At 34.2% G+C, this 22,064-nt stretch overlaps 1 protein-coding gene across 3 annotated transcripts; it reads left to right on the top strand.

Annotated features, from left to right (window-relative positions):
* The first annotated feature begins 25 nt into the window (after positions 1–25).
* On the top strand, positions 26–21,903 carry LOC113496969 (sphingomyelin phosphodiesterase). 3 transcript variants are annotated; one of them, XM_026876380.1, is made up of 13 exons: positions 26–311; positions 16,535–16,626; positions 16,712–17,193; positions 17,285–17,519; positions 17,607–17,767; positions 17,879–18,051; positions 18,947–19,141; positions 19,256–19,509; positions 19,590–19,699; positions 19,777–19,961; positions 20,426–20,617; positions 21,059–21,128; positions 21,548–21,903. In XM_026876380.1, exons 2-12 carry the CDS (start codon positions 16,560–16,562, stop codon positions 21,084–21,086), a joined length of 2,082 nt encoding a protein of 693 aa, XP_026732181.1. In that variant the 5' UTR covers positions 26–311; positions 16,535–16,559; the 3' UTR covers positions 21,087–21,128; positions 21,548–21,903. The 3 variants fall into 3 exon arrangements, with proteins under 3 accessions (XP_026732181.1, XP_026732179.1, XP_026732182.1); XM_026876378.1 differs by lacking the exon at positions 21,059–21,128; XM_026876381.1 differs by lacking the exons at positions 21,059–21,128; positions 21,548–21,903 and having other exon boundaries at positions 20,426–20,621.
* Positions 21,904–22,064: the final 161 nt, after the last annotated feature.

Genomic DNA, 22,064 nt, shown 5'->3' with positions numbered 1-22,064 from the left:
TGGAGGAAGGCACAACTCTCACTGCGCGCGCCGCGTGCGGTTGTGGTCATTCGCCCACCTCCTCGCCTCGTTCGCTCGGACGTGTTGCGGCTCCGACACACACCTCAGTGTACTGTCACACAGCTATCCGTATGCGCGTTATACCGTACGTCGCGCATTTTCTCTCGAAAATTAATTAGTATGTGAATGCGACGTTTTTATTTGTTCAACACGAAAACGAGTGAAATGTTGTTCGCTCACTAATCAGCACGCATTTGTTTCGCCTCTGGATAGACTTCATGTAAGGGACTGACCGCATCTTTTCAATTAAGGTAAGTTTGTACAAAATATTTTATTGTTGCAAATTATTTGCTTTGAGTCTATTTATTAAATAACAAGAAACTTTCACAATGCGGGGAAGAAAGTTACACGCATAGTTTGTTATACGAATATATTGTTTAAATTCTTCGATTTGTTCACAAACCAAATATCCAAGAATAACGTGTGTAGGTCAGAAAGTCAGATGTCCCACTTCTCACCGAAACGACATCGAGTTACCAAGTCGCGGACTGTTATTTTGTCCGCTTATTGGTTACGATATTCGCTACTAATCTAATTTACTTCAGCTGTTAGAGCTTCAGCTACGATTTATAAATAGCTACTACGTTTCTATAATAAACGCCGTCGTAATTATAATCTACAGTAAACATAATAGGTACTACCAGTTTTATCACAAATGTGTTGATTAAACTATTTAATTTATAAATGAATGTGCAATAACAAAAACGTTGTAATGGGCAACTTTATAATGTATTCTTTAATGGGGACGCAGATACTGTGACAACAGCTGACTCTTTCTACCCACAATAATTTAAATAGTCGGTGAACCGTAAAGGTATGGTTATACTAAGGTTGGTGATACTAGTACTCGAATACATCGTAAGCTCATATTTATTTGGATACTAAATAAGGAAAACTAAACAGAATATTCCTAATTTTAAAGAGAGTACAAGTCGTGACATTGTTTTTTTTAACTTTACTCAATAGTTACTTGTATATCCGAAGTATTATTTCGAGAAAAGAAAGCAAATTGTGCATATTTTATGTACACAACTACAAATGCTTCGAACGTTTCTCGCAGTCATCTCCTTTCAGATAATGTAGAGTCCTACTTTGTTTACCGAAGACGTTGGTATTGGAATGTGGAGAACTAAGTGCTAGACTTTGGTTTAGCCAGTACTACTGCATGCTTTAAAATAACTTTATTACATTTACAGGGTAAAACAGAACTTACAATCTTATCGAACTTTTAAAACTCCGAAAAAAAGTACACAAGTTGTCCAATTACATTCTTACTCATAAATTATAAACGTAAAGACATCCTAATGAATTAAATTACTTAGACATATCAAAATAATTTCACTATTTTTGCGCATCGCTCCAACCAAACCAAAGTTTGATAGCGACTACTTTCTTTCTGGCATGCCAAAGCAGGTTAACGGCGGTTTTTGCTGTGCTCAGAATTGTTAAGTGATATGGAACGTTTTAAACCCCTATAGAATATAAATCGCTGTAATAATTTCAAGAATAAAATATAGTTTTATTGACAAACAACTTACAACGCTTGTTGTATGGATAACCCGTATGTGGAACGCGCATGACATGCTTTAATGTAATTTTAATACATGGTTATTTTCACCACCTGTGAGCTAATTTACAAATACCCACATTGGGTATTTTGCGACACCAATGCTCTTAATTATACTTAATACGTAAATCTATTACGTTCCTAATTAAACCTACAGCTACCACATAAGAAATAATCACCTCAAAATTAATTGCTTTCAAAAGGGTTTTTACATTCAATTGGACTAACACTACTGTAAATTGGCTTATTTTTATTTAAAACGTACAAATCCCCTTTATAAGTCTACCCTGTAACCTAGAAGATAATAATTTACTTGCTTATTAAATACAAGCATCAACGCACTTTCGCATCGTCGTAAAAAGCGATGATCTCGATGCAGTAAAGAATGTTACATCAACTTACTATTTAAGATGGAAGTTAGCAAGAGTAACAGCATCGGAAAGTTGTTTGTGTAAGGATGCGTTTGCGTCATAAATGGAAAGCTTGCCGTGGTTCAAGAGATAATGAAAAACATTCAATGCATAATGTTGTATCAGGCATCGTCGTAAAATATTGATAATAGCAATTAAATAAATATTTAAATTTACATTTATGTACGTCTACTTTGAAGATTTTAAAGGGGTTCTTACCGGAATCAATTTCAAACTTTTTAATTAAACAGTGATATGAAAACAAAGGTTTTCGCCGTGAGCTAGTAATTTACAGTTTTTTTTTATTATAGAAACTAGGGGGTAGCCTATTTCCAGCAATGGACTTAATAAAGATATATATTTTATTTCCTAGATAAACAGCAAGGAGTTCCTCTAAAAAAATTAAATACTGCTAGACATGGTATTATTAAAACTAAGTAATTACACAGATCGTAAGACAAGGGAATCAATGAAGGCGATATTAGCCAATAGGTTCGTGTTAAAAATAATTAACAGCGATTAAGGTCTACAACAAAGCATCCTTATTTCGTAACAAAGGATTGAATACGAAGTGTCCGTCTCACAAGAAATTTATTGTTTTATTCTGTTTATCAGCGACATTTCCGAGCACACCAACAAAAGGACTTTATTTATCGCATACTTTAGCTATAAGAAGGGATAAAATATAGTAGTTGAATAAGGTTTTAATTCTCACGTAATCTTTTTGGAAATCATTGAATCTATACCCATACTGTTAAGCTGAAGAGTTTGTTCCTTAGCTTGTTTGGTTGCTTATCTATCTAAAAATTATGCCGTAAGATAGCCCATTTATTAAAGAAGGCTTGCGATATTTACCATCTCGATACGATTTCATAGGAACAGAGCAGTTATAAAATATGTTACAAATGGAGGGCAGTTGCGATCGCTCTAAAACCATTCATCCAATTTAAAAATATATAACTTTAATCTTCATAACGACGCGGACCAAGTCGCGCCCAACATGTCGTTAGGAAGAAAAGTGAGTTTTGCGCTTAATTATCGTAAAACGTAAAGTATCGGTAAATTTCAATTAATCTATTAAAAACATCCTTAAGGAAAATTTATTAAATTGGCTATAAATACTTCATATATTTTCCTAAAGTTCACATTAATGTGCAAAGTCAACATTTAAATGAATTCGAGTAATCATTTAAAATTGTAATTGAGTAATATAACGTTGTGACGAATAATGAAAATAACTGTTTCGATAAGGTAGTCATAATTATTTCAATAAACATAATATTGTGGAGTGCTGGATAAATATAACATTTCTAAAAAATATGTTCATAAAGGCGGTCTCTACTTTTCGGATAACTTAAGCTGTTGCAATTATGAATACATACTCCAACACACTCACACACAAACACACATCCACACACATACTCAAACGCACACACACACACCGTTACCTTAAGATTAATTTATGTTTTCATATTGTTACCTTTGCATTTGTATTCGTATTTTTGAAACTGCACTCATCGAAAGAGACTGGACCCTGCAACACAGGGTATCCTAGTGCGGGATCCAGTGTCTTATATAAACGGTGTAGCTTTTTATGTGAAATAAACATTTATTATTATTATAGACTAGGACTTTATTGCAGTACAGACCTTTATAATGGTTTAGATTACATAGAAATTGTCTTGTATGATTGTGATGTAAAATTAAAACTAAACTATAAAGTAGTTTCACTCCAACGAATTTGATTAACTTCAGTTCAGTTTGTCTAGAGGTCGAATTGAATTAGAGCTCTACTTGATAAAACATAATAACCGTCTGTATTTTCCTTTAACAATTATTTGCAAAAAATCTGTGTCTGTGTCTCCGAGTCTTGAAGTTATAATTAGATCATCATTCAACTAAGTTAAACACTGAAAAATATAAAGAAATCTGTGACTTAAAGGATGAATAAGGCCTTCGCGGTTTTCAACATTCACGCAGGCGAAGGCGTGAGTGAAAGCTAGTATTACCATACTTAATTTAAATAATAATATTAGGTCTGTGATGTAGGACTGCATAGCTACATGAGAACAAACATGGACGCGAATTGTTTTTGTAATCGGTAAACGCATTAAAAAATAGTGAACTTCTGCGCTCAGTTCAGGCAGTGAAATTACAGCAATATTAAATGAACTATGTACACAACGTAGAATTACAATAAGAACATCGTATCTATTAGATAGTACTAATAATTATAAGTACTAATGCAACATATCGACCAAGTTCTTCAGTCATGGCCATGATATGTGTTATTTAGGCCACGTTATGAATAATAAGGAATTAGTAGGCACACGTTGCGATTTTGTTTAAAATGTTTAATCATTCGCGAATTGTGACTGCGTAAATTCGTTATGTGCGTTTAACCTTCAATAACTGATGATCAATCTCTAATAGCTTATAATTAGGCCGAAAATTTTATATTGTTGGTGTGAAGGCCATCTGTTATTCAAGATATTCTCGTGTGCATTGAATATCTATCAAATCTATTTGTAAGTTTAACCATTTTTTAACTTGCTTTATCGTTACAGTTGATATATAGACGCATCAAATAACCGTAGTATTCAATTCATTGCCATTTATAGCAATGCAGATGTGTGTCGATAAAAGAATTCAATCAAAAACCGTGGCTGAGTTTATCACCGTGTTTACACAATGTAACAAAGGAGACAGGTATATACGAAATGTATACGGATTGTAGAGTTCCTGATTCGTTTCTGTCTGATGGAAAACAATTTCAATTTTGTTTTTAATTAACTGTGCTGATGGATGAATCTTGTTCATTTGTATTGAAGGCAAAACACGTGAACGTCGCGCGACTGCTGTGTCGCATGAAGGAGCATGCTAGCATGATTACGTACGGCTATTGGTTTCACACTTCCTTGTGTCTGTTACACCGCTGTGACATCCGACACACTTTGTCCTTTTACTATCTTCTATACGAAATAACCTATTGCCCTAATTGGTGTGAGAATGATCCACTTTACTATGGAGTAGGAAAACAATCCAAAGAAGTTACGGTATACCCCTGACCTAGATATTGTAGTCAAGTAAAAAGACAACTAACTGTATTTGTTTCCGTAATAAGATTTAAATAACGGTTCAAATTCATAAATCATTTCAAATCGATATAAAATGCATAAATAAGACTTTACTATTTGTTTTACTAATAATGTGTTTCCTGCTCGAGATCTGCACTGCTTCACGCAAGGATGATCGTATATACAACTTATTAGTGTGGGAAACCTACAAGGTGAATAACCTGTTTTGATAAATAAATTTAAAAATCTTTATTCATTTAATTATTTAGTAATTATCAAAATAAATTGAATGTTTAACTAACAAGTTCAAGATAAGTGTCATACATACGTCTTTCGATCTTCTTGGTATCTAGCACAAAGCACAGTTTAAATTAAGGTCAGTTATTCGATAAATATTGTTTTATCGTTCTATTTGCTTATAGGTCGCATTTAAAAACAATGTCTGCGTAATCGTAAGACTCAAATCGACGCTAGAGGTCAGTCTTTTTATCATAGCCGTCGTACATTGCTGGGGTCAATTGTCGTCTGATTTTCACAAGTGCTTTATTAACGTTACTAGCGTACAACGTTATTTTTTAACATTATTTCGTTTATTTTTTATTAGTTACAACTACACAAAAGTAAAATTAATTTGGGGAATTAATTAATTTACTTGTTTTAAAAATAAATAATTTGTTAGAATTAGGAAAGTGTTGTTATATTTTCTAGCACGTAAACGAAAACTAGTCTTAACAAAAGGTAAGTAACTTTCCATGCATTATACAATAATTACTGTATAATTGTGAGAACAGCGTTCCGTCTTTGTATTAACAAGTACATTCATCGGACGTATGCGAGTTATCTACGCAACAATTTAGATTCTTGATTAATTAACTAAAAGATGTGTAATTGTGATCGTGTTACGGCCAAGAATCGTTCACAGCTATTCGAATGAACTATAGAGAGACAATAAATTGTCATTACTCACCTTAGGAGTACAAAAAACAAAGAAAACTGATTTCAATTTATCTTAATGACAATTATATTAACACCGAGAATTTATGTTAATTTAATTGTTTAGACGTGTGTACACGTTTTCCGGCGTCCAGGCCGGCAACTAACACTATTTATACTTCACTATAGATAGCTTGGGCAGCGCGTCGCGGACACTGAATGGCAAATGAGAAAAATCTGAGCAATGACCAGTCGCGCCCTCAACCTCCACCAACTTCGCTCAATTCTGCTTAATTTAAATTTAATAATGTTCATTAAATTCTTTGTCTACCGTCTCACCTAAGTGAATTTAAGAAGGAGAGTAAACGAAACGTTCCACATTCAAACACGAGAGTTGCGTGCCAAGAATTAGGAAAATTTCGCCAATGAGAGCAATTCGGGACATTTGCTACACTTAACTATTATATGATTCATGATCTTATTTAATATTTCAAATTCATGTTCTTTTATTACACACAATTAAAAAGTACACGGTCAAAATATCATGTAGCCAGACATTTAAGAAGAAAACTAATTTTCCAGTGAGCGTTAAGGGTACATAAAGTGAATACAAAAAATTCCAACAATATTAATATCAAAGACGCGGGACGTGCTAACAAATATAATTGAAGTGCATTCCGATGAGAGCATGTGCTTACAATAGGTGAAAGTAAGTTCGATGAACCAAACGAAAGTTTTTACAAAGGGATTCTGGATGCCAGTCGGGACGGTGCGTGTGAACGCACTCTCCAGAAAGTAAAAAGTGCAACCGTTGTTCATGTCACTAGGTATTTGTGACCGGCATTGTTGCGACCGGCACAATTGCAATTAGATTTAATATACTTTGCCATTGTTAATTTATATGTATCTAATGGAACCAAAGCATTAAGCTTGTCCATACTCTGCCTCATATGCATGTTTGTCATTCTGATTTTTACTGGTGAGCTAATATTCAACAAAAATAACTTTCCCAAAAGTCCTACTTAATAGTCCTTTAAATCGGTTAGTAGCCGTCGTTCATATTTAGATGCTCGTCTACATATATTTTGTTATTTCTTAGTTATTTTCTTTTTAATTTTCCACTCGCTGTACCGTAGATAATTAAATCAACATCCTTTCTGTTATTATGTATTATGTTCCGGTCCTTTATGACACCCGTGAAAATATAATTTTTACGCTAAAATAGCAAACAATTTAATTTATTTTGCACGATGCGGTTCCATAAACATTGTTTGATGCAGTGAATTCAATTCGTTGCACAGTATTACAACTTATTAGTTTTGACTGGTAAATAATTAAAATGCGTTGTTCTTATAACGGTAGTATTAAGACTTTATCAAAGATGTCCTATTTATCATTGCACGATTTACTTGTATCAAGGCTATTGACAATATAGATATCGAATAAACAGTTAGCTTTGTTTTCCAGCTTAAAGGGCATGCGACAACACATACGCAACGAATAAACCTTATACAAGTAACAAAAACTTATGTAGAAGTACCTACTAACTGTACAGTATTCATTTACAATAATAGGCTGGCATGCCAGAGGCGCGAATATCACGATTGCCTTTTTCCTTGCATTATAGAAAATATTTTTAGTATCACAATATGTTGATTACCATTGCACGGCAAAAAAGTGGTTTGAAACAATAGGTAAGAACCTTTGAAATTGCTAATAAAAGTTACGGTCAACGATCAGGCATCTAACGTCCAATCTCCGAATCGCCATAAGAGTGTTCCTTTGTTACAAAAATAACATTTTTTTTTTATGATTCCGCGTGGCTCAATTAATTTATTCTATCGATTTCTATACAACGAGACTATAAAAACAATATAGAAAAAAATTGCACTAGAACGTACTGAAACCTAGATAAGATATAGATAGAGGATGCTCAACTTGTTATACTTATATCTCAATGTATTGTGAACTAATGGAATTTAATTTATGATGCGGGGTAGAATGCTGTTGCATAATAATAAACCCGCATGTTGTTATCGGAACGATTTACAATATCAATCTATTTATGTGAAATATTTTTTTCAAATTGTAAATACGTACATACTGGGTCAAAAAAAAAGAATAGAAAATATTTAAAAGTACCGTTTGGATAGAAGACCTATTCTTTGAAAAAGAGAATGACTAGCCGGTGTTAGTCTTTCAGGTTCAAAATTGAAAGGCTACGGAAGGCAATCATTACGCAAGTGCAATGTTCCGTATGCGATGTGGTGACAGGTGCTATAACGGTTTAGCAGAGTGAGACGGTGATTGTGCGCCTCCCTACCACAGTACCAACATCATCCAAGATAGTAAAACCTGCATACAGGTTTTACTTCCATGACAAAACAAGAAATCTAGACTGGTTTAGGAAACTAGGATGTAATAGAAAATTTTGAGACCTCGGTAAAGACTACTTAGATACTTGATGAATTGAAAATTAATTAGGATATCTTATATGTTCAGCAACTTTTGTGAACGATGGTGAAAATCCGATGTAATTGAGACGAGAGCGAAATCAATTAATTTATTCACGAAAGATCTTGAAATTAATAAAACCTAGCTACTATGAAGTAGTAAGAAATAATACTTTATTTAGTTATGTACATAAATGAATAATCTAAAAGTTAATCTAAAATTCAAAGAGCGACACAGATTAAGCCTAAGGAACGAAATTGTCCATTTGTAACACATCCATAGCAAAGTAGATGAATAATATTGTAATAATATTACGTAACAATTTTCAAAATCATTCTCATAACCACAAATGGAGTATATTGTGTATCAGTGAAAGTGGACGCCGGTTGTACCAGGTCTGTTGCAATCGAAAGAAAGTGGCCTGGATGAATAATCCTTGATTCGATTGTATCATCCAAGAAGAACTTACGTAACAATAAAGTTTATTTGATGGGTGCTATGCTGTGGTGCTGTGATACGGATTGCTGCATCAGATGGATATACAAACTGTATAGAAATGAAAAGCATTTTGATCGGAGGAAATGGTCGATACATAAAGTTAATATATCTGACACTTGTAACCTCAGGTAACCTTATGATGCAGTGATGTGTCTGTACAATGACCAGATACTTTGTTACTGTGAGAGTCGCCATTAAACGAACAGAAAAAAAGTCAGTATTTTTCTTTTAAATAAAATTCGATACACTCGTGTGGTAAAAAGTTGTAAAGTAACATAAACAGTAAAATTTTATGGACCTTGGTGAAAGGACGTAGTTTAGAAATTAATAGGTAGAAATATTCATAATTTTATAGAAAATAATTTATACATATTCAGATACACAGGCGGTTGTCATGAATTTAATGTGCTTCCGAAGTTATTAACACCAGCAAGATTATTTTATTACTAACTGTATAATTATGTGAGTACTAACATAATCTCCTCAAAAGCTGGACTAATCCCTACTAATATTATAAATGCGAAAGTAACTCTGTCTGTCTGTCTGTTACGCGTTCATGTCTAAACCACTGAATTGATTTTAGTGAAATTTGGTACAAAGATAGAATTGTCCTTGAGAAAGAACATAGGATAGTTTTTATCCCAGATTTTTAAAGAGTTCTCTTGGAAACGCGATATAACCGACCTCGACGCGGACGAAGCCGCGAGCGAAAAGCTAGTTAGTTATATTTTTAAACCGATAGGTGGCATTTAGGGCGGACACCTACTTAGTTTTTTTTTTTGGAATATGCGGACAACAACAGTTTGTTACATTATTACAGACTTCAACGATCAATCGCTTTCATTTGACTTTGTTGGAAAAAATGTTCCCATGTTTAAATATTCTCTGGACATAGTCTTTCGATAACCGCACCGTTCTTAAGTTTACGTGTATATTTCTTTTGTAATTTCTTGGCTCTGGCAAACTATAGAGAGAATTTACAGACGTAACAGCCAAATTTGTGAGGAAAGCAGTGCTTAAACATACAAAGACACGCAAGTATAATAATTACATGTCAGCGACGAGAAAGTATTTCTTACAGTCAAAGTTTGTGGCATCTCACCTAATCTCTAAACTCTTGCTACTCACCGTGCGTTAGATTGCAAAAAATGTTTTCTATAAAACTTTACTACATTTGATAGTGTGTAAAACCTACGAAAAGTTCAATTTCGAGAACCGAACCGACTTTTCGTTTGTTGCGCGCATTTTAAAATTTTGTAGAGATTGCGCCAATGGAAGGACAGAAAGGGAACAGAGAGGGCACTAACTCCCCCCCCCCCTCAAACTTCACGTGATTAATGGATGGTCCCTTAATAGTCAAACACAATCTTCATTAAACTGTGTTAGTATAACAAAACAATTGATATAATAGTTGTTTTCAAAGACGTCAACATGATAAACCCTTGGTTGAACGTATTATTATTACTCAGCTTCGTTATTATAAACAAAGAAATATATATGTACGGTAGCATCAAATTAATATTAACACAGTTACATGCGTTTTAGCATTTATGAATAGGAATAATATAAGTTTATATAAGTGCCGGAAAACCGTTCGGATGTAGAGCAATGCGCCTTCTAAATGCCATGATCTTAATATCACAATCTATTTCGTTACTTAACCATGCCATGGTGTAACAGCATCTGGTCAGTTTCAACGTCTTTTAACATTGAATAAAACCTTTTTATCTGTATGAATATTGCTACTAATATTTTAATATCATCATTATATATTTTTTATGGCCGCTTTAAGTAAACCTAAGCGTTTAATAAATCAACAGCACGTTACACGTGCAGAAGGATCATTGCATGTCTGTAATAGAGAATAATACCTCAATACAATTTGTTGTCTGTAGCGTGTATCGACGTGATAGTCCATAAAGCCCCGCGCGGTGCCCGGGCACCGCGTTTGACATAACGCGACTTTTCCCTATAGCCCCGCGCGGTGCCCGGGCACCGCGCCTGTCCACTCGACTTTAACACTTGAAATCACTGTTTACAAACTACTTTTGTATAAAGAAGTTGAGTGACATGTGTCGTTAGTGACATTTTCTATGTCGTGAACCAAAAACGAAACGTAATCTACGCGCCATTATTTAAAATTTGATCAAGACATTTGTCATTTGCGCGGGCCGTTGCGCAGTGTGGTGCAGTGTTGTTTTTTGCGGATTTCACAAATTTGTCTGAGGTTAGTGCTGTTTTTTCTTACTAATGTGATTATTTTGTTTATAATTATGCTATTTAGGTAATTAGTTGTAAGAAATACATTGTTATAACAATTAGATAAAGCCAGATAAAATCCGTAAGAATGTTTAGGAATTCCGAGTGATTTATTGTGATTTTGTTTAGTAAATACAGTAAAATGCATTATTTATATGCTATTAAGTAATTTGTGCAAGGTTTCACGGCGATTTATTAATGTATTTATCCATTTTTTGTAAAATAATAGTAAGCTTAAATTTGTTGTTATTTATAAAAAAAATATATAAAAATGGCGGTTTGTTGACAAATGTTCAGCCCGTCGATTTTCGTCTTTATCCCGTTAGTTATAAAGTCTAAATCCGAGTGAATTTTTTTTGTTTATTTTTTTTTATTTTTTTCTTAGGGAATGAAGTGTGTCGATAAATGTACGATATTTTTTTTTTTAATCGATCGTGTCGATTGAAAATTGTAATGCTTTAATATAATTTTAATTAATTATTTTTATTACTTATGATAATATTACGTTTTGAATAGATAGTATTTTTTATCGATAGTTATGATTATATATTGTAATGAGTATGAAAAATTTTAATTAATTATTTTATTTTAATTTATTATCTATTATTAATTATTTTTATTAATACCTACTCATAATAATTTACGTTTTCGTATTATAGTAATATAGTATTTATTTTTATTTGTTAGTGATGATTGTATGTTGTTATATTTTTTTAATTACTTATAGTAATAAAATGTTTTGAATAGATAAGTGTGTCGAAAGGTATGATTTTCTCCGTTTTGTTTTACAGAATGTCAGCTTGGCGTCCAAGTTACGAGGCTCCTCAAGACTTCATCGCCCTTCTCCATAACAGCAAAGACGAATTATTGTTTTTTGTACACATCTGAACAACTTAATTATAAATTGTCAATAAAAATGCCTTCATGTTTTTGCATTTATTTATTTTTTCTTTTATTTTACATGTTTCATCGTAAATAAATATACTTTTTTTAATTATATTGTATTTTTATTTACAAATACTAAATACCTTACAAAAAGACCAATTATCGATAAAGTTTCAAAAAGTGATGGAACATCACTAGTTGTTTCAATGCTTTGCCACGTCAATGTTTATGTGGTTTTATTATAAACATCTCAACGTCTTTCATCTAATTGTTTACGTAATTAGATAGCATAGGCCCTTGTTCTCAATATTTGGTTTCAATATTTGTATATTTCTTGTAATCAAACTCACAGGATGGGTTTAAAAACTTCCAACTAGTAGAATATACATACTTTTTCGGTTTTTATTTGTTTTTTGATTCCTGATACATAGAAAATATATCTATTAATCTTTATTCGTTTATAGAATAATCAAATATAGTGTTTTATGCAGATAAAACTCGTTTTGTAAAAAACAATATTTTCCGACGCCATTTCCTGACAACCTTCACCTGCTGTCATTTTATTTTTGACATTTAGTTCCGGGGAGGAGTAGACAAACACCGCCAAACGCGCTAATAGTTGTTATATATATATTATATAGCTTTACTCGGGCCTGCAGACAATATAACTAGCACTGGCTTTCCAAGCAACAGGTAATTCAAGGAAACGAAGTAAATAAATTAAATTCCCCGTACAGTCAGCTGATTACAGTACAAGACGGCTCGTTGCAAACAGACTCGTTGTATGTGTTCTAAGACTAAGGCGTAATAGTCAAGATGTATGTACCAGATTACTACAACAATATGTATTGAGCAATTGCATTGTTGTCGAGGAGTTACGGGTACGATAGGTGAGCAAACGCATCGTGCGATACGACCGTCACTTTCCAACAGAGTCAATGAAGCGGGGAGAAAGTGGCAACCTCAACGTCCGCGTACTACTGCCGTCTGTAAAATCCGCTGACTCATGTAACATTCACACCTCACGCTTTACAGAAATAGCCTGCTTTAATACTATTACGATTGCATTACACGTGTCAACATAACAAAGAGTATTTATTCATAAAATCGAATAAATACTCTTTGTTTACTACATAGATTTAATACCAATTCAAAGATAGAATTGCCTTTTTTATATTATTTAAAAGCTAGCTCTCATTAGTCTGGCAAGTATGAGTTGTACAAGTAGGTGCCTATGTTATGGGCCTATTGTGTAAGCATGTAAGGCTAGTTTATATCTTTTGTACTTATAATTTCGCACTGTCATAACTACATAAGGAAACTAATGGCGCGAGACGTTATAAAATATGACAAGAGACTTAGATACTTTGCATATTTTATGAACAGTGCCTAATTGAAACTTATGAATGTCTTTATTATTAATGTAAATTTAATATAAAGATTTGTTACATAAACAACAATTTACAGTATCGTTATTCATACACAACTTTAATGTGTGTATGTGTGTATGTACATATACCATACAAATGTCACTTTAGTGTGAATAATCATCAAATCGATGTATATTCAAGTTTTGATAAAATCTTTCAATAGATATTTAAATAAGCTTATCGAAAAGATAAGTCATTGTTGACCTACTTTCTCTAGGATTACCGTCTAGGATTTACGACTTTATTAGTTTATTGTTACTATTTTAATTTAAAATTGTAATTCCTTGGGATTATAATATAATATTACCGAGAACTTCAATTTGTTTATAAGTTATTTACTACCTAAACGGATAGAATAACGGACCTTTATGGATACCGGACGACTATACAGAGGATATCGTATGCTGAGAAAGAGAGAGCGCTTTTATGACTTTCACGATTTAAACGAAGAACGCTTTTGTCATTTATTCTACCTACCCATTGTCTACTTACTATATGCACATCAAATATATATAATTCTCGGGTCACGGTGAAGATGATTCAAATCCTCCGAAACGGCTCGACCGATGAAATTTCGTGAAGATATTAGGTAGTTTGAGAATTGGACATCAATACTTTCTTTCATTTTACATAACAACGTTTGCTGGGTCAGCTAGTAGTAGAATATTATTATAATCCATAAAATAGTAGATCAGTACTTGAGAATACGGACTAAGGTAAAAATGGCTTTATAGCAAGCTTAACTCTAGGTCATTTGATGAATATCTTATCAGGTGGCTAACTATAGGCTTAAAAGAACAAAACATATTTTTAATTAGTAGCTGCAGAATAATTGTATAAAACTATTCGAATGTCGTGTTCTCGCTTTTGACTCGACAAAGCTCTATAAATATTGTTGTTTGTCATTAACTGACAAAAAAGTAGATTTAGTCATCAATTGATTGCGTAAGTTGCATAGTTAATAGGAACATCTATGTTAGTATATTTTACTTTCAGATTACGAAGTTTTATGACGAAATTATTTGTGTTGAAGAAATACAAACGTATTTAAAACTTCTTGTTTGAAGTCGATTGATATAAAATTAAAAGTGCTACTTTAGTAGGTAAGCACTGGGTAGTACTTATTGAACTATGTTGGGTAGGCATTGCACAGTTTGCACTAATAATTAACACATAGGTAGGTACTTGACATGTACTTATAACCCGCGCTTAGAGAACTAATGATAAAATATGCGGGCAACAACAATTTCAAGGCATATTCATGTAATTATGAATATATTATATCCCTAATATAATGGTAGTATAATGAAAATCTAAATCTATTCAATATAATCTCTTTTTACCAAGTACTAATTGTTTTCTTATCGACCTTACTCACATTAATTACACTAATCTAAGTTGGTGCAGGTTAGGTAAGTTATTAATAAGTGTTGTAAATGAGTATAATTAATAGGTACATATTTATACAACCACATCACGGCACGTTATCGAACAGGCTGCCATAAAATACAAATAACATCAAAACGTATAATTAAACATATTTGATAATTTCCAAATTCATTTCCAATTATATAACTGCAAGAGTGTATTTTGTACAAGGACTCGAAGTGCTTATAAGCTATCTTTTGGTTTCGGCAAAAAGGACCGCGGAACCCACTGAAAAAAAGTTTTATAATGTATCGAGAAAACTCTAGACTAGGCTGTACCAGTCTACGTCAAGAAAGCTGTCTAATTTTCTTTACTGCCAATGGTGACAAACTCGATTTACTACTTGTGGCAAAAGCCAGTCCGCAATGCCGATTGAATTATAGCTAGATATGACAGAAAAATCATTTGTTAAGATATGAGATGCATCATTTCAACAATATTACATTCATACAATATTAACAGAAAACTCGTTAGCATGTATGTAAAAATACGGTCATTTTTCCAAGCCCTAGCTTGGTAAAATATAAAAGAAGTTGGCCACTATAAAGACCCTACTTAAGACTCCGGTTGGCGGCAGTCGTTGACCTTCCTTTCGGAGACGATCTTGCATATTTGTACCTACTAAAATGTGACATAAGTTTTAATCTGGTCAGGGTCTGTTTGCACAAAAAGTTAATCTATTGCAACTACTACTAGCATTACATTAATATCTAAATAAACATTTCGGAATTACATTATTTATAGCCAACTATGTAAAGTAAATAATGAATAGTTTGTATGTAACTTGGATTTCTCTTAAGAATACAAAGGAAGTAGCGCGTAAGGACAATACACTTCATGAGTCATATCACTTTATATGTATGCAAAGTCTTTGATTCCTAAGACTGGTATCGTTATTATTAACTTAACATTAGCATTCACCCTAATAAACTGTCAAGACCCTATTAAAAAGTTATTCAAATTATATTCTCTTGTCGTAGACTGTGGACCATGATGACACATTCATAAGTCTACTATAATTAATACGTGCAAAGGTTGTTAAGAGTAGTTGCATAAATGACAAACTGTAACGACGTGATATAGGTACGTTTTCAATTACATAAGTAATATGGCACAGGACTCGGGTGACGCAATATGTTGAGTGATCAAACTGTCGTAATTTGTGGCACTTGGGCTTGCAAACTGCTTGTTTAACACACTATTGTCAGGTTCTGCTGCCTATGTTAGTACAATGAGTTCCACCTCTTGTGAAATTTATCATGTGTTGACTCTTGAATGCCAGTGAAATTCTCGCATTTTCGCTGGCATTCTACCAACTGCAGTACAAAGAACTCTCATCCTCAACAGAATCTACTTTGAAATACGTCGTTTTCATCCTGAGCTTTAACTTATTAACATCATCATGTTTAAAGGGATTGACATTAATTTAAGTCATGAAGCAATTAAAAACCTTGTTTAGCCCGTACGATTGACACCTTACTTGTACTTAGCGAGAAGTGATCATTATTAACACGCAATTTTTTGTTGTTTCAGATACTTCCTTCTTCACTTCACAGTTATGATTATACGGATACAATGGCTAATACCATTGACTGTGATTCTTTCTATTACTTTGATGATATCAGGTAAAATCCTAATAACAAGTTCAACGCTAAAATGATTTTTACAAATGCAGACAAGCAAATTATATGTATTGGTTTTTAATTACAGGTAACCCAATATTTCTACCACAAAAAGGAAGAAATTATCGACCTATGATAAAATGGAAGCCACCAACAGATGATTGGAATTGGACCCTAACCCCACGAAATGAAGAACCATTCTTAATTCCCTCCAATTATAATCATACTCTACCACCGTCTGCCAATGAGACTGAACTTATTGCACATATGGCTGCTTTAAAACGAAATTACTCCCGCCTTTTATGGGATAACGACAAGAGCTCAAATCTACCAGTCTTTGTAGAAAAAGCTCTCAAACTTCTTAATTTAAAGCAAGTTTATTACGAAGTAGAGCACTCTGTAATGTCTAAGGTATCATGCACGGCTTGCAAAGCCGGGGCTGGATTACTACAGCATTATATCAGGCTTGGTAAGAGCAAAGATGAAATCAACAAGATGATCTATCAATTCTGTGTATCCCTAAAAATTCAATCAGCTCGAGTATGTGAAGGCATCACAAGACTTTTTGGGGTAAGATATCGTAAAGCCGAGCTAAGCAGACGTGCTAAGATAACAAATCAGAATATTATTAAGATACTAATTACCCATTACCTATTTTCAGAGCGAAGTAGTATACGTACTGAAACGTATTACAATAGGACCTGATGAGATATGTAGTTTTGTGATAGGAGATGCGTGTGGCGACGTCTACAATCCTTATCACGAGTGGGAGGTGGCATTCCCTCCGGTTCCGAAGCCTACTGTGCGGGCGTCACTTGACACTCCTGTCGATAAAGCACCAACATTCAAAGTGTTACAGATATCTGATACCCACTTTGACCCGTACTACGCTGAAGGTGCGCTCCTACATTAAAGACTAATGAGCTTTTTGTGGATTGTTATTATGGTATTATAGAATTTCAGCTAACATTTGTTTTATGTAGGTGCTAACGCTGAATGCAACGAGCCTCTCTGCTGTCGAGCGTCTAGCGGGCCAGCATTGACGCCGGGCGGAGGTGCTGGTCGCTGGGGAGACTACCGCAAGTGTGACACGCCGAAGCGGACCATTGACCACATGTTAAAGCACATCGCAGATACCCATACGGTATGTTACCTCAGTCCACAGAAAAAGTTTTACTTAAAAAATTGCCTACAATACATTTACACCATTACCCTACCTACATACTTCGCTTACTGTAATTTTACCTTGTTACAGGATATAGATTACATTTTGTGGACGGGAGATTTACCACCGCATGATGTATGGAATCAAACAAAAGAAGAAAACTTGAAGGTTCTTCAAGAAACTGTGGCACAGATGTCAGATATGTTCCCTGGAGTCCCTATATTCCCAGCGCTGGGGAACCATGAATCTTCGCCAGTAAATAGGTAATTAAAGTTTCTTTACGGCGCATTATTTAAGATAAGGGCCATTTTAATTGACAATCCCTTTCAAGAGGAAGAATTTGTTAAGTGCAACTGGGCAAGTGTTGATACGATGATTCATATATGTAATTCTGCAATTCTAAAAATTTTAATTTAAGGAAATGTTTGCTGATAGATTTTACTGTTATTTATTCATGTATAAGTGTAAGTGGATTTTATTTTTAAGTGATCACAAATGCATTAAATCTACTACTACCATTAATATTTGTATGTATACTTATAAATATAAAACATTGCTAAACTGATAGAGAATTTTTGCTTAATCTTGCACATATAAATGAAAACACCAACCTTCCGCGAAGATATAAAGAAAAGTAATTCAAAGAGAAAAATAAACTACGATCAATATCAAGTAAGTGGAAGGACACGCCACACTGATATTAATAACCTTATAGCCATAAGTGTTCACTGCAATACAACTTTTATTTCCCAACCGGTTCAAATAACATATGACAGTTCAATATCTTGTCACGGACATGCCTATTAGTGACTGGCTTCAGTTCCAGACGTTCATGTTAGAGCTGTAGACTTATAATAAAACTAGCTGTTGCCCGCGACTTCGTCCCCGTGGGTAGAAGATATAAGTTATGATTTATACCTGCTCTGTTTTTTTCACATTTTCCATTATATCTTCGCTTCTATTAGTCGCAGCGTGATGGTTTATAGCCGAAGGCCTTCCTCAATGAATGGTCTATTCAACACAAAATAATTTTTCAATTTGGACCATTAGTTTCTGAGATTAGCGCATTCAAACAAACTCTTCAGCTTTATATATTTGTATATAGAGTATAGATTACTTTGTGTTCTTACCTAACTTTCCGAATACTTTCGTTTTCAGTTTCCCTCCACCATTCATAGCATCTTCGGAGCTGAACATTGAGTGGTTGTACGATGAGCTGGATGCTCAGTGGCGACGCTGGCTCCCGGCGGGGGTCTCCCACACAGTGCGTCGTGGCGCTTTCTACTCGGTCCTCGTACGCCCAGGCTTCCGTATCATATCACTTAATATGAACTACTGTAATAATAAAAACTGGTAAGGAATTGAGAAATAATGTATTTTTAGAAAAAAAAAACTCAAAACTAACATAAATTTTATTCCTTTGATTTATTCAGCATCCTATAACAGGCCAGTCTGCTTTCATTTCAGGTGGCTGTTAATGAACAGCACAGATCCGGCGACGGAGCTCCAGTGGTTGATCTACGAATTACAATCTGCGGAGTTCAGCGGAGAAAAGGTTCACATAATAGGCCACACACCACCGGGCCATTCTGATTGTTTGAAAGTATGGAGTCGAAATTACTACGCTATTGTCAATCGATATGAATCAACGATAACAGCACAATTTTTCGGACATACTCATTTCGATGAATTCGAAGTTTTTTATGATACCAATGACCTTGGTAAGTGAACCATGTCAAGTTGAATAGTGCACGAATAGTAGTCATTTTTGATAACTTAATTTGATTTTTTTTTTTTGCAGGTAGAGCTACAAGTATTGCTTATGTAGGGCCCTCTGTCACTCCGTACTACGATTTAAATTTGGGTTATCGAATATATTATGTCGATGGGGACCATGAACAAACTACTCGGGTAACTGAAAGGTTTATAACATATCCAATAAACATTGAATTGAACAAAATAACTAACATAGTTTTTCTTCTTTACAGCAAGTAGTTGATCACGAGACATGGATTATGAACTTAAAAGAGGCTAATCTGTTTGGGTACCCGATTTGGTACAAGCTATATTCAGCTCGATCTGCATACTTGATGCCGGCTTTGCGACCTCAGGATTGGGACAAGTTTATTGACGACATGACCACCAAAGAGGACGTCTTTAACTTATATTACAAGTAAACATTTTTTTTAATTTAAAGTACCGCTATAGTATTCCGTATACCGTTCACAGAAGTGTTTCGAGATAAAACTAGACATAGCAGAAAGTAGGTTGGACACTAGGATGTCAACAAGTTGTTCAAAGTTACAGGCAAGAGTTCGTCTAACTGTACAGCCAGTATACCAAGCCTGGAGTCATTAACGCGCTACGATAAGTGAGCCTAGATAATGAATCTTTACACTTACTGATTGATAGATCACTAACGGGTTTGGATTAGTAAACAGCTAATTAGTAATTTGCTGTCTGATTGCAAGAGCTAATGCGAAAATTATTCATCCCTAAAAATAAATGTTCTATGCTATTTTAGTCTGCATCGGATGCAACGGTGCCCTGCCCTATATTTATGTACCTTAATATATATTTTAATTCCTAGGCACTATACTATAAAAAAAATCTTAGTATTGTTTTTGTCATTCTTAGGCACTACTGGAAAAACAGCCCGCGCCGCGGGACTTGCGATGGTGAATGCCGCAAGCGGCTGGTGTGCGACACCCGGTCGGGTCGGTCGCACGACCGACGCGCGCTGTGCGGCCAAATCGAGGCGCGCATTGACGGAGCGTCGCCGACGCCCCAGACTTGGCGCGCCTGGCTTTACAATGGCTTATCCGTTTCGTAAGTTTCTAACCACGCTTGCTTAACCGTAACTCTCAAGGCACAGCTTTGTAAATATTATGCGCACTTGAAATTACAGTACAAACGACACACAATGTAACAACTTAAAAAATCTTTTACCTACCCGTGGCGTGGGCGTAGCGTACTTACTTCGTTGCATCTTGATTTATTAATTCAAAATTCTAATAGTCTTGCACGGGCTAATGGAATCTGCATGCGCTATTTTTCTTATTTAATGCATATGATCCAGGAAAGCGCAGTTACAGAGCTAGCCTTGTTCTAGCAAAAATAGGGGCACCTGGCAAAAGTGAAGTTCTCAGATGGCTGAAATGTAGACATATTTGAGCACACTAGGACAAGCTTGTGGGAAGACATTTCCAATGTATAACTAATAAAATGTATATATCTAAAATATTACCTGTAAATATTTGTTACATCCAGAGAGCCTCCTTCTGTACAGCAAGTATAACTGGTGGTGGAATTAGCCTTAATTTTCCGGCACGAAAGACAGGTCAGTATAACTTTTTCTTGATTAAATAAAAACACAATTATTCCAGGTTAGCATGGAGGATAAGGATAAACACGCTTACTTTCTGTATTATTTTTAATTTTGAGTGTCGTAATTACTTACCTATTTTGGTGTGACTTTCATAAAAATGTTTTTTTTCTTTATATCTTTTTTTTTTACTTTCTAATTGCCGTTTTCAATATTTTATCTACCCATGGATTAGGCCACTAGAGGACAATATGAGTATCCGTACAACATAGTCAACTATCTTTAGTGGCCAAATCTAAAGGTGGATGTGTTTATGGACACTACGAACGCGTTCAAAATTTTATACATTGAGTCCATTAGAATTTATGAATCTTCTTAGGTGGTGGTGTGAACCAGTCTATTTTACAATTTCTATAAATTACTTAAAATTCCAGGGTGTCCATGATAATGCAATTACCTCAAGTGGCATATCAAATACCAAAGTTTGTGATGGGACTCGGCTGAAGAACCTTTAAATCAAGAATGTGTAAAAGCAGCATACCACCGGGCTCAATCATGATAACTTATTTGTTTTCAAAGATTGCCTCAGTTTAACCAAAATAGTTATTTATTCTCTAAATATCTAATAAACGATATGCGTTACGCATTTTTTCAGGAATATGTTTACGATCAAAATATGTTCGTGTTTAGTTACAAGACCACATTAATAAACTTACATTTTAGTACTGATCTATAAAATCGTTTTTGTAAATATTAATTATAATTGTAAAAATAAATTAGTACATTTAAACGTTGTTTTATTATTATATACACGGTAGTTTTGTTAATGTGAAAACATTCGCCAGTATAGAGTGTATAGACTAACACACGGATAAAACACTGCCAATCAATAGGTTGATCACTACATGAACCATTGTTATCATGCCGTCTTTTTAGGTAGGTAGGTAGGTA

The sequence above is a fragment of the Trichoplusia ni genome, chromosome 8, assembly GCF_003590095.1.
Source record: "Trichoplusia ni isolate ovarian cell line Hi5 chromosome 8, tn1, whole genome shotgun sequence".
Lineage (NCBI taxonomy): Eukaryota > Metazoa > Arthropoda > Insecta > Lepidoptera > Noctuidae > Trichoplusia > Trichoplusia ni.
Note: the sequence above shows the minus strand (reverse complement) of the source record. Positions and strands in the feature narration are given on the sequence as shown.